General features: G+C 42.2%; 1 protein-coding gene across 3 annotated transcripts; it reads left to right on the top strand.

The window, feature by feature from the left end:
- Positions 1 to 4,354: 4,354 nt before the first annotated feature.
- LOC127773042 (receptor-like protein kinase FERONIA) lies at positions 4,355 to 10,760 on the top strand. 3 transcript variants are annotated; one of them, XM_052299052.1, is made up of 3 exons: positions 4,355 to 4,656; positions 5,153 to 5,593; positions 7,468 to 10,760. In XM_052299052.1, the coding sequence occupies exon 3, from the start codon at positions 7,682 to 7,684 to the stop codon at positions 10,205 to 10,207; it is 2,526 nt and encodes an 841-aa protein (XP_052155012.1). In that variant the 5' UTR covers positions 4,355 to 4,656; positions 5,153 to 5,593; positions 7,468 to 7,681; the 3' UTR covers positions 10,208 to 10,760. The 3 variants fall into 3 exon arrangements, with proteins under 3 accessions (XP_052155012.1, XP_052155013.1, XP_052155014.1); XM_052299053.1 differs by having other exon boundaries at positions 5,534 to 5,593; XM_052299054.1 differs by having other exon boundaries at positions 5,543 to 5,593.
- The last annotated feature ends 2,645 nt before the right edge of the window (positions 10,761 to 13,405 follow it).

A 13,405-nucleotide genomic window follows, 5' to 3' on the forward strand; every position in this document is an offset into this window, starting at 1 on the left:
TGGCATGGAAATAAAGAGGACCAAGGACAGTCTTCTTATAAACCAGGAAAGGTATGCTACTGATTTGCTTAAGAGAGTAGCAATGAAAAATAGTAAACCTGTTAATACGCCTCTGTCATCCTCTGAAAAGATATCTGTTTATGAGGGAGAGAAATTGGGTCCTGAAGATGCAACAAGGTACATAAGTATTGTGGGTGCCCTTCAGTATCTTACTTTAACTCGACTAGATATTTCTTTCTCTGTTAATAAAGTATGTCAATTCTTACATACTCCAACTACAGTTCATTGGGCAGCATTGAAAAGAATACTTCGGTATGTTCAAGGAATAGTTAATCTTGGATTAAAATTTAATCAAGCATCCTCTATGCTTGTGAGTGGATTTTCTGATGCAGATTGGGCTGGATGCCCAGATGATAGAAAATCTACAGGAGGTTTTGCTGTGTTTCTTGGGAGTAATTTGATATCTTAGAGTGCTAGGAAACAACCTACAGTTTCTAGGTCAAGTACAGAGGCAGAGTATAAGGCCCTTGCAAATGCTACTGCAGAAATAATGTGGGTACAGAAATTGCTTGATGAATTGGGGGTCAAGCATCCAATTGCGGCATGTTTATGGTGTGATAATCTTGGAGCCAAGTATTTGTCTGCTAATCCTGTTTTTCATGCCAGAACCAAACATATTGAAATTGATTTTCACTTTGTTCGAGAACAGGTATCTCGAAAATTGCTGGACATTCGGTTTATTAATACAAACGATCAGTTGGCTGATGGGTTTACCAAAGCCTTACCAGTGCGTAAACTCAATGAGTTTCGGTGCAATCTCAACCTGGTTCCCGTGTTGGGATTGCCGAGGGGTGTTAAACAGATAGATAGTTCGGATAGGAACATATCTGTTGATAAGATAAGATAGAGTTTAGTTTGTTTCTTGTTTTTCTGTTTCCATTCTTCTCGGTGAAGATGTAATCTATAAACTCCTATGTACACGCCACGCCAGGGGCTGTTTCTGGCTATATAACACGGACCGTGGAACCGAGAGAGGCAATCCACGTTAAACCCATCTTTACAGACATGACCCTGTAGGATCAAGATGTCGACTAGAGGGGGGTGAATAGACGATTTAAAAACTAAATGACACATAACCAAAACTAACCTAAGTTGCTAAGGGTCAAGTCTAACAAAGCAACTAAGTTATGTTTTGTAAACCTAGGGTGATAGTGGCTCAATTATATCTCTAGGAAAGTAAATCACACTCTAAGTCAATGTTTAGCAATCCTAGGGTGATATGATCTTAAGTATGTCTCTATGAATGTAAATTGCACAAATGTAAATGCGACAAATAAATGAGACAAGGAGACAAGAGATTTTTCACCGAGGTTTAGAAACTCCCCGGTTTCCTACTCCCTATTGGGACGAGCCCAACTCCACCGCTCAACCACGAAGCCACCGCATGCCCCCTTCGTCAAGAGGTGGGCAAGGCGGGAGCCGGCCCATGGAGAGGACTACCCAAGCCTCGATCACTCGAAGTAGTCTCCAATCTTTAGCACCTGAAGGCTAATTAAGTACTTCCTCCGTACTCGTAAAGAAAGTCGTTTTGGACAACGACACTGTCTTCAAAATACAACTTTGACTTCTTGTTTCTATATAAATATTTATTGAAAAGTGATATATGTATACTTTTATGAAAGCATTTTTCAAGAAAAATTTATCCATATAATTTTTATATTTTCAAACTCAATAACTTGAGAGTTATTCATGATTTATATTCCTAATGTTTGACTTAAGCATTGTCCTGAACAACTTTTTTTACGAGTACGGAGGGACTGCACCATATTTTGTTATCATTTGTTGTTGTGGAAGGTGAAGACCAATCCTGAACCTCATTCTTGTTCAAGAGTACAAGACGTGAAAAGATCAGAGCTGCAAGTATGTACATGGTCATTGCATGATTAGGCTCTAGTTAGCAAATTACGGCTGTGTTCTTTTGGAGGAACCTCTCCCCTTCGCACCGAAAACAACAGAGTGGTACATTAACACGTGATTAATTAAGTATTAGCTATAAAAAAAACTTGAAAAAAATTCATTAATATGTTTTTTTAAGCAACTTCCTATATAAACTTTTTACAAAACGCGTACTGTTTAGCAGTTTGAAAAGCGTGCACGTGGAAAACAAGGGTGATAAATTGGGAACTTATGGGAAAGAACACGGCCGCACATTTATCTGTTTGATGAAAACACGTATGTGATGGTAGTGGATAGATTAGTACTAAAATGCTATATATAGCTGGTTGGTATCCGTTGTTTGGTTGTCTAGTAACTAAGAAGGCTAAATGTGTCATTTTACTCTAGAGTAAACGGTCAATGCACAGTCAACACACGGTAGTGGTATGAAAGGGTGTGCAAATTTGATCCAGGGGCATATAAGGAAAGAGCCAGTTTCAAATGGCATATAAGGAATACAACAAGTTTTCAATGGCGTATAAGGAATTCTCTCGAGAAGACCAAAATTCTGAAATAATAGATATGTGTCATTTAGACTCTTAATTCACTTCCTCGCAAAAAAAAAGACTCTTAATTCACTAGTAATTAATAACAATCTTTTCAAAGCCCACACTATATTTAATTTATAATTAGCCAGTTTGCATACTCTTATTTTTTCATAATCTAACAGAATACGTTCACCTTAGGACCATCAATTTGTTATTGAGTCCGAAATTCGTCCCTCAACCGAAATACCAGATATAACGGGTCCCTCAAAATATAATACCGGATCACTTGAGGTTCTATATAGTGTTATGCCCGATTTCGGCTAATGTGGCAAGCTGAGTCAACGTGGAACCTACACGGGCCCCACATAATCAGTGGGTAGCACTTTCTCATAGGTTGATTCATCTTCCCATCTCGCAAATGATCATATTGGAGAGCTGAGGCAGGGGCCAGCAGCAGCACCACCAGTAGTAGCAACCCGGTGGGTACGGATGTGGCGGCAACGGTGGCTGGTATCACAAACAGGGCCGGGACAGGCCGTACTCAGGAGAGGATGGTCGTGGACACAGCCAGGATGGGTCGTACTCGGGTGGACACGGTGGGAGTTATGGTTGAGGAGGAGGCAGAGGTGGTGGGGTGCCGTACTATGGCGGAGGCGGAGGCGGTGGAGGAGGAGGCCAAGGGCATGGATGCATTGCTGGCTGCATTGAGAGGGAGTGATTGATGGCGAGGCGGACCGATGCGGCACCGAAGCTCAGAAGAAGCGAGGTGGCGGAGGTATGCTGCCTTATGCTCTGCAGCCATGCCCCGTGCCCTCCTCCACCGTTTTCTCTCTCTCTCTCATCTTCTCTCCGTCAGTGGGTGCATCGAGAGCGAGCAGTTGAGGGTGAGAAGGATTGGTGGCGCCGGAGCTCGTGGAGGAGAAGCGAGGCAGTGGCGGAGGCCTGCTACCCTATGCGCCACAGCTGCGCCCCACGCCCTCCTCCACCTCTCTCTCTCTCTCCACCTTCTTCTCTCTTCCAGCGGTGGATGCATCGAGAGGGAGTAGTTGAGGGCGAGGAGAACCAGTGTAGTGCCGGAGCTCGTGGAGGAGAAGCAATATATGCGGCGGCGGAAGCCTACTGCCCTACGCGCCGCAGTTGCCGCCCTATGCCCACGGGATCCCTATCTTGGAAAAGAACGGCACTGATCCCTTCTCCAAGGCACCCATTCGCCATTGCCGCTGGGAGACTGGCAACAAGGAGACGGTGTGGTACTTCTGTGGGCCATTACGGTGCCAGCACCACCATCTCCAATGCTATAGAAGGAGGAGCTCGGTGGCAGCATAGGAGGCGGGTGAGCTTCCAAGGGCAACTAAGGAGGTGGAGGACGGCAAGGAGCTCATCCTCGGCATTCTGGAACAGGGAAGCCCATGTGGATGGTGAGGTTGGCGGCGCTGAGGAGGATAACATGGGTGAGCAGACACCGTTCTCTCCAGCGGCGGTGAGGCCATGTGGCTCTCCGTTGACTAGGAGAGGGAGAGAGGAGGAAGGGAGAGACAAGTGGAAAGAGAGGGGGTGATGATGTAGGTCCTACTATAATTTTGCTTATTTTTAAGTGAACGCTAACTGACATGTGGGTCTCATGTAGGCACTATATCAATTGAAACCGACATCCAAACTGTCTTGAGATCATATTTGCACTAGCTTTGAGACTTGAGGACACATCATATATATTGTGGTTCGGGGACGAATTTCGGATTAAGCGACAAATTGAGAGACTCAGTAAACTTATTCCTAATAATCTAACCGATTTTGCGGTTCAGAGACACCGATAAAACTCGATCATGGACTTTTCCTTAGCAGCCCACAGCTCCCACACGGCCACACCAGCTGGGTCCGAAACATAGGCCCAACAAGGAGCAACAACCCTGTTCTAGCCCACCACTCGACGCCGACGGCCGACACCGCTGACACGCTGTCCGCGGTCCGCGGTCCGCCGACGCTTGCCTCCCGCAGCCGCCGCCCGTCGGCCCTCCCCCCTCCCCTCGCTGGCACGGCGGCTCGGCGGTCGCCGAGCACTGACCCGATGCTGCGACCTAGCCATCGGAGGAAGAGATCCTTAGCCGATGCCGTGAAGAAGCTGGTGAAGCAAGAGGAGGAGTGGAGCTGGGGAGAAAAGGTCAACTTCGTGGGGGTAAGGATCAGAATATCATATCCACCACTTTCTTTTTACAGGCGTATTTAACTGTACATGATCTTTGGTTAGGTAAGACAAACAACACAATTAGTCAAAGTTTTTAGTATGAAGCATTGAAGTTCCCTAATTCTTCCAATAAAATGCAATCGGACTTGCAATATTAACTTGAACTGCACAGTTTACCTGTTTTGGAGAAGTATACAATTTCTTGGCCCTGCCCTTTTCAGATGTTTTCCAGAAAAAAAAAACAATGCCTTGGCCCTGGATGACCGTCCAAAAGAATACTCAATACTGTATTCAACAAAATACAAAACACAAAAAATAAAAATTGGACCGATTTGGAACCCGAGAAAAGTTTTCTGATGTTGATCTGTGGGGACTCAGGTACAATTTCTTATGTCCTGGAAAATTACTATAGAACTCCTAACTTCCGAATAGGAGATATTTTCTAATGTTCATGATAACAACATTTGTCAATACTCTATATTTCCAGGAGTACAAAATGGTGGGCTAGATGTCTTTCTCTATTAATGTGTTTCAGTGTACAGACGAGTCCACTAGAAGTCTCAGTCTCCTTAGCACCACAGGGAAATGATTATTAAAGATCATATACTTTGTTTAAATTTATTTTGACCTGATGAGACGACTTTGACTACTGGCTGAAGCCAGCTACCTGTTGGAAAATTGATTGGCTGGTGGCCATAGAAGGAGAACGAAAATATGGGTTGGTGGAGTTCTCATATGGCTCAGACATGGTCTCATGGTGTGGAGAGAAGCATGAGAAAGGAGAGAGTAGATCAGCAATACGTTGTTTCTATTCATTGATATCTTGACATCTTGTTTCTATTCAGTGATCATAACCAGTCCAATCCAGTTTATGCAGTTTTCTCCCCTTCGCGATGGAGTTTTCATGCATCTGGAGTGATCTTATCAGGTAAGTTCTTTCCACGTTGTCTCATCATTTTGTTCTCCAGGTTTCCTGTAATCATATTTGATATAAGGTAGTGCTAACCTTCTCTCCAGATCATGGCTTCATTTTTAGAAATAAGCTCTGCCCTTTATTTGATATCTTCTTTTCCTGCTTCGTAGAGTTGTTTGTGATCTTACAGTTTTACAGGCTTCAAAACCCAGCTATTTTGGCTTCAATTTTTTCCCATTACAGTTATTTAATTAATTTATGATCTACCTTATGTTGCTTTTGTATGTTTTCCTCTTGAAGTTAAATTAGGGGATGTTCGGCACCTAGATTTGCTTTAAACCAATTCGACTTTAATTCAGAATTCCAATTAGAGTAAATTTAATAAAACCCCATGTTTTATTACCAAAGTTAAAAAAATGCGTTATTGTAGCATGTACTTTGATGCTAAAGTTTCACAAAATCTCAACCCTATTTAAATTCCAGACAATGTAGCATGTATTTACTTAATTTTTGCCATTATAAAATGTCTATAGAATTTGAATTACGAATTTCTTGGTTAAAATGTTTCATTATATTGAACCCTTCATTACTCTGAACAATATTGTTTTAAATATTTAAAATTTGCTAAGAGTTGAATAAGGGCGGGACTTTATGAAATTTTTAACCTATATGCTACCAGCTATAACTCCCAGAGTTTATAGCAAGTTTGACAATGAATAACCTATAGTTTAGTGTGAAATTTGTTCTTGTATTTACTTTGATATTTTTGAAATTTGAATGGAAAACCATACAATTATTTTTTAGATTTAATATGAATTCCTTTTTTCTTGGTTGCTTGACATGGACTCTTTACTTTTAAATTTGTAATCCCAATTTGAACACAGAGTCTTATTAATGAAACTGTTTCGAGGACTGGATTGGAACACAGAGGAGATCTGCCTAAACAGGATTGGACTGGTTATGATCACTGAATAGAAACCAGAGTCTTATTAATGAAAACATACAATTTGAACGCAGATCTCCTGCGTGCAAAAAAAGTTATTGAACATAGGCTTTTTGGGGTCGCGGGAGGGGGTTGCTACACATGGGCCATTGAGCTCAATTGAGGCCTGCACACAAACATTTGTTTTAGTGCTTGAGCTGAAAGAATGTGATGAACTGTTTCGAGAAAATCACTAAGTGGGGATGAACTGTAAATGTTATATAGAATTTGTAGCCTTTTAAACATCTAGGACTATATTCTTGAAGGACTCTAATTAATATTCTTTGTACAGGAGTGCAAAAATTGTCTTTTGATGACCTAGACATATCGTTAATCTGCGGCAACCACATAGACAATGTTGCATTTTCTTTCTTTAATCATGTGCCTGTAGATGCTACTGTTCTGATACCATCCAATGGCTTGTTCTGGAGTCTTTGTTTTGTTCTTTCTTTTATTCATCCTATATTGGTCATTTTCTTCTCATTACAAATTTGTGACCTTTAACCTGATGATTTTTTTTTGGCAAAAAAAATTCGTCACATTAAGTGTAATAGAACAGGAGCTCCTAGTAGTTCATGCAAATATTCTATTCTCCCATACCTCTCTTTTTGAAAATGTAACGAATATTTGAGCAAATAGTTAAATATGAGATCGTGAGTAATTTGTGTTAAACTAGAAGATGGATCAAGCCAAAATGTTTTGCCATAATATTCAACTCTGTTCTCTTCTGCAGAATTTACTAGCGGTTTTTCATAGTACTTGGTACAATGTATATTATTTTGGTGTGTTTTCTTCCATGATGAATTATTGATGTTGCTTCAATCTTCAGTTTGATTATAATTTCTTAAGCAGAAACTTACAATACAATTAGCTGAATTTCCAAATTCTTTGTTTCTTGTGATTGCAGGGAAGTCTATAGCTATCTGGACATGATTTCTCCATAAAAAACAGTTCAATTCCTCAAACACTCCAATTTCCTTGCCCCAAGTCCCACCCATAGAAAACATTATGCAATCGTTCCCACCTATCTTATAGCAATTTGTTAGCCGGTAATTTTATAGCATTGATGTGAAGGAACCTTCAAACTTCCATATTTTCATACAAAACAACAATCATTACCTATGATACACCCAAGCCTACTAACTACCATCCAATGGGTCGCACTGTCTACCCTCATATCGATCACCATAGCGGCTGATAACTACTCATCATCCTCTAGCCCAATCTTTCTAAATTGTGGAGCCTCCACCATGCAACTTGATATCAATAATCGGAGTTGGGAGGGGGACACTAGATCCAAGTTTGCATTAGCAATGAATGGAATTGCAGCTAGTGCTACATACCAAGACCCTTCACTCCCATCTCTTGTGCCTTACATGACATCCCGTATATTCATTTCAAATTACACCTATTCCTTCCCAATTAGCCCAGGGCGGATATTCGTGCGCCTTTACTTCTATCCAGTGGCCTATGGCTACTATGCTTCTGAAGATGCTTACTTTGGTGTAAAAACAAACAATTTGATTCTTTTAGACAACTTCAATGCTTCACAAACTGCTCAGGCAGCAAACTATGCCTACATCCTTCGAGAATTCTCGCTGAACGTCACTTTAGGTAGTCTAGACCTCACCTTTTTCCCATCCACACAGAATGGTTCTTATGCATTTGTGAATGGGATTGAGATTGTGCCCACGCCTGACATCTTCACAACACGAACACCTACACATAACACCGAAGGGAACCTTGATCCATCCGATATAGATTCTATGACCAGTTTCCAAACGATGTACCGTCTCAATGTTGGGGGCCAGGCGATCATTCCACAAGGTGATTCTAGGTTCTATCGTTCATGGGAGGATGACTCTCCATACATATATGGTGCTGCCTTTGGGGTGACCTTCGGCAAAGATAGTAATGTCACCATCACATATCCAAGTACTATGCCAAACTACACTGCACCTGCTGATGTGTATGCAACAGCACGATCAATGGGCCCAAATTGGCAGATCAACCTGAACTACAATCTTACATGGATCTTATCGGTTGACGCAGGGTTTTACTACCTCTTAAGGTTCCATTTCTGTGAGATCCAGTATCCTATAACCAAGATGAATCAGAGGTCATTCTTCATTTACATCAATAATCAGACGGTGCAGGATCAAATGGATGTTATTCGTTGGAGTGGAGGAATTGGCATGGCAACATATGCTGACTATCTTATCGTCACAGTTGGTTCCGGTCAGATGGATTTGTGGGTTGCACTTCATCCTGATCTTTCAAGTAGACCACAGTATTATGATGCAATACTAAATGGCCTTGAGGTCTTCAAGCTATGGGACATTGGGAAAAAAAACCTTGCTGGGCTTAACCCTCCACTTCCACCACAACCAAAGACTGATGTGAACCCTAAAGGGGTGTCTGGTGGAGGGAAATTAAAGGCTGCTGTCCCAGCAGCCATATGTGCCGTGGTTCTGCTGATTACAGCTTGTTTTTGTGTGTGCATCATCTGTAGACGAAAGAAAGTGGCAAAGCATTCTGGCAAGACTGACAAAAAGTGCTTGACTTATCAAACTGAATTATACAAATCACCATCAAATCTTTGTCGGAACTTCACCTTCCATGAAATGCAAATAGCAACTAGTAGCTTTGATGAAACCCTTCTGCTTGGTAGAGGTGGATTTGGTGATGTGTACCGTGGAGAGATAGATAATGGTACAACGGTGGCGATCAAACGGAGCAACCCATTGTCCCTGCAGGGTGTTCATGAGTTCCAGACCGAGATTGAGACGCTGTCCAAGGTCAGACATGGCCATCTTGTGTCTCTAATCGGATACTGCCAGGAAATATATGAGATGATTTTGGTGTATGAATACATGGCCCGTGGAACACTTCGGGAGCACCTGTACAGCACCAAGAGGCCACCATTACCATGGAAGGAGCGCCTCAAGATCTGCATTGGTGCAGCCCGAGGGCTGTATTACCTGCACACGGGCCCGAAAGAAACAATCATCCATCGTGACGTGAAGACTGCCAACATTCTACTAGATGACAAGTGGGTGGCAAAGGTTTCAGACTTTGGGTTGTCCAAGGTTAATCCGGACATTGACGCCACCCATGTTAGCACTGTTGTGAAGGGTACATTCGGATATTTCGACCCTGAGTATTTTCGGTTGAAGCAACTTACCCAAAGATCAGATGTGTTCTCTTTTGGGGTTGTGTTGTTTGAGATCCTGTGCGCTCGCCCTCCAGTAAACACTGAGCTTCCAGAAGAGCAAGTGAGCTTGCGTGAATGGGCATTGTCTTGCAAGAAGATAGGCACTCTTGGTGAAATTATAGATCCCTATCTTCAGGGAGAAATCGCTCCTGATTGCCTCAAGAAGTTTGCTGATTGTGCAGAACAATGTGTTGCTGATCGAAGCATCGACAGGCCAGAGATGGGTGATGTTCTTCGGAACCTAGAGGTTGCTCTGAAGATGCAGGAGTGTGCAGAGAACAATAGCAAATTCAGTGAAGAAACAACATCATCGAAGACAACACCAGACATGATGACCATCATGGATACTGACAAACAATCCACCTACTCGACAATGAGCATCACTGGACAAAGGACCATATTCTCTGATATGATGGATCCGCAGGCCCGATGAAACACAACAGTTAATGTTTCAACTAATTTCAGATCCATAGTTCATGTCCTGGTGATCTTTTGATCGCAATCACTCTAGTATGTTGAATAATTAGTTGTTTCAGATTTTTCATACTAGTTCCAAATCTAAGCATAGTTAGACTTATCAAGTAAATAATTCTGCATACCATTTTTAAGAAGTAATGCTACTGTTTGAGTGGTTATTTTGTTGCTTTTGGATAGTATAGTTTACCCAATCTAGCTACATACGAAGGTGCTGTTAATGCAGTGTCGATCTTAAAAAAAAGATAATTAAGAAGCAAAGTTTATTATCATGTTAATCAGTTGTTAATGCTATAGTTCAGCTGTCAGTTGTGTTAATTCCTGATGGATCTACATTGCATTAGGAGTAAATTGCCCGGGCATGGAGACCTTAGAAGAAACAGAATTGTAAGTTTGATATTTTTGTTCATAGACCTTAGGAGTAAATTGCCCCGACACTATGACCACTAGAAGCGTCGCTTTGCATTTCCGGAGGACTTTGACTCCCAGTCATGGAACTGCCTTGTAGAAAATTGGATTGATCATTTAATTTTGGTCCTCTAGGACCCATTCAGAAGAACAGCTCTTTGGTTCTAGCCAGAAAGAGGGGTTGGTTGCGTCCAGGGTTTACAAAACCACGCGGTTACCATGCATGGTAACCTTTTCAGTTTCTAAAACCATGATAGATCTCGCGGTTATCGCGCGGTAACCATCTTACCGCGGGGTCCGGTAACCGTGCCAAAAATGATAAGGGGAACCTAGTTATGTCCAACAAGGCAACAATTCGTGAGATTTGGACAAAACCACTTCCCCATATAAAATACATCTATCATTTTCAGACCTGAAACTTCAGTGATGGAATTTTTTCGCTCATCAACGGGCAAAATGGTTTACTTTTAAGTAGGTTATTAGAATTTTTATTTTTAAAAGTAAGTTATTCGAAAGTTTGTTTTTAAAATTAAACAAAAAGAGGCTGAAAAAATAATTAAAATTTACATCTTCCACCAAGCATTACCATATGTATGATTTTTTAATTAGTTTTTTAGATAAAGTTACTTTTGCTTAATTAGTACGTAATTTTTCTTAATTAGTTTTTTAGATAAAGTTACTTTTGCTTAATTAGTACGTAATTTTTCTTAATTAGTTTTTTAGATAAAGTTACTTTTTCTTGTAGATTCAAAGACCACTAGATGAAGTTCGCCCAAAGACATATTCAAGTAGATAACTTTGCATGGGTTTAATTAAGGGTTAATTGGATCCATGCCATTGCAAATTTGTTTATTCAGAAAAATACCATTACAATTCGTCTATTCGTAATCGTGCCACTGAAATTTTACAAAATTAAAACCGTGCCAATGCCGTCACGTTATTCATCCATCATCTGCATTTTCTGTCTTCTTCCATCGCCTTCTATCCTCACCGGCGCAGGAGGTAGGCCAGAGCACGGTGGCGGCGTCGAGGCAGCGGAGGATGGCGGCGGCAATGGTGCCGGCCATGGGGAAAAAGACGAAGCCATCACCGTCGGGGAGGCCGGGGGCGCGGGAGGCAGGGCAGAGCGCAGAGTGCGGTGGTGGTGTCGAGGCGGCGGAGGAGGATGATCGCCGCGATTGCCGCCGTGGAGGAAGTCGCCCCTGACGCCGGATCCAGCGAGCCGCTGGCTGGATCCATGTGGCGGCAGAGGAGGAGGAGGAGACAGGGGATTTGGGGATTTCGCCGTCGCTTCCGCACGAGATCTCGCTCGCTTGGGTTTCGCCACCAAATCCGGAAGAGAAGGGAGAGGAGAGCGCGGAGCTGCCATGCTACGCTGCCCGCCGCCGCCTGCCATGGTTTGGTCGCCGGCAAGCTCTCTCTCCTCCCACGAGCTCGCCTCACTGCGGGAGATGGCCCACTTGACGCGCCACTGTCCCTCTTGCTGCTGCCACTGCTCCACGTCAGCTACTCCGCTGATGTGGCAGGATGGCGTCGAGCACGCCGATGACTGTGCGGTTCTCGTCCTCCATGAGGCGCGCGGGAGGCGTGACAGCAGAGAGATGAGAGAGAAGACTGAAGAGAGAAGGAAGAAGATGGAAAAAGAAGGAGAAAGATGGGAAAAGTGGTATGGTTCTAATTTTGTAAAATTTTAGTGGCACAACTATAAATAGACGAATTGTAATGACATTTTTTTAAATAGGCAAATTTGTAATGGCATGGATCCAATTAACCCTTTAATTAAAGCCTCATACTCCACCTGTGAACACGCGATTCCATAGCCATTTGTTACGACGCCCTTGTACTGCCGTCTCTCTCCTAGCCATTGCATCAAACACCTGACGTACGCACTGTGGCATTCCATGGTACACAAAGGGCGTCATGACCTCTTTTCACACCATTCAAAATGAGTGACTGCCACCCAAATATAGTGATAGTCTGATAGAGATTCTTGTGTTACTGAACAATTAATTATTTCATCTCTCAAGTCTCACCTGGGCGGCTTGGTCCTCGACTTCGCCAGCTGAGCCACCGCCATCCATGATCGACCGCTTGGTCCTCGACTTTCCGTACCGGCTCTTGACTGGAGAGTCGTCGCAGCGACGCCGTTCGGCCACTGCTCGAGTACTAGGTTAAGACGAAATATGATGTATGGTGTTGGCGGATTGAGAGTGACATAATCTTAAAATTTTTACTCGAGCACTATAGGTTAGAAATTTGTGGCCCCAAGTGTATTCTTGTCTTTTTTTTTAAGGAATCTCTCTCCAATTGGCTTGGAAATATCTTTTAGTAAACTGCTAGTTTTTTAGTCTCCTCCAATGATAACACGTTTTGTGATGTCTAGCTGCAAAATTGTCTATATCCCAATGGATCCGATTATATAGTACTGCACCGGGTAATATACTAAGCATTCCCTCTGATAAAAGAGCTAAGAATTAGCAATTAACTCAAAAAAAATTATAAGATCTAATAAATTTATAATACCATGCGAATATTTTTTAAGAAAGACGTGTACCATTTATTATGTTTTAACCTTAAAAATAAGTATTTGAGAAATTATCGATGATTGTAAATTTTGAAGTTTTTATTAAATATTATCCTAAACGTAAGATAGGGGAAGAAAATTCAAATAGTAAATTTGGGAATTAAAATATATGACGATACCATACATTTGCATATTATATATCGTATTAAAAGATGAATGATTAAA

Source organism: Oryza glaberrima, chromosome 5 (assembly GCF_000147395.1).
Source record: "Oryza glaberrima chromosome 5, OglaRS2, whole genome shotgun sequence".
Classification (NCBI taxonomy): Eukaryota; Viridiplantae; Streptophyta; class Magnoliopsida; order Poales; family Poaceae; genus Oryza; species Oryza glaberrima.

Coding starts and splice junctions, on each gene's coding strand:
- LOC127773042 (XM_052299052.1), top strand. CDS start 7,682: ATGATACACCCAAGCCTACTAACTACCATCCAATGGGTCGCACTGTCT.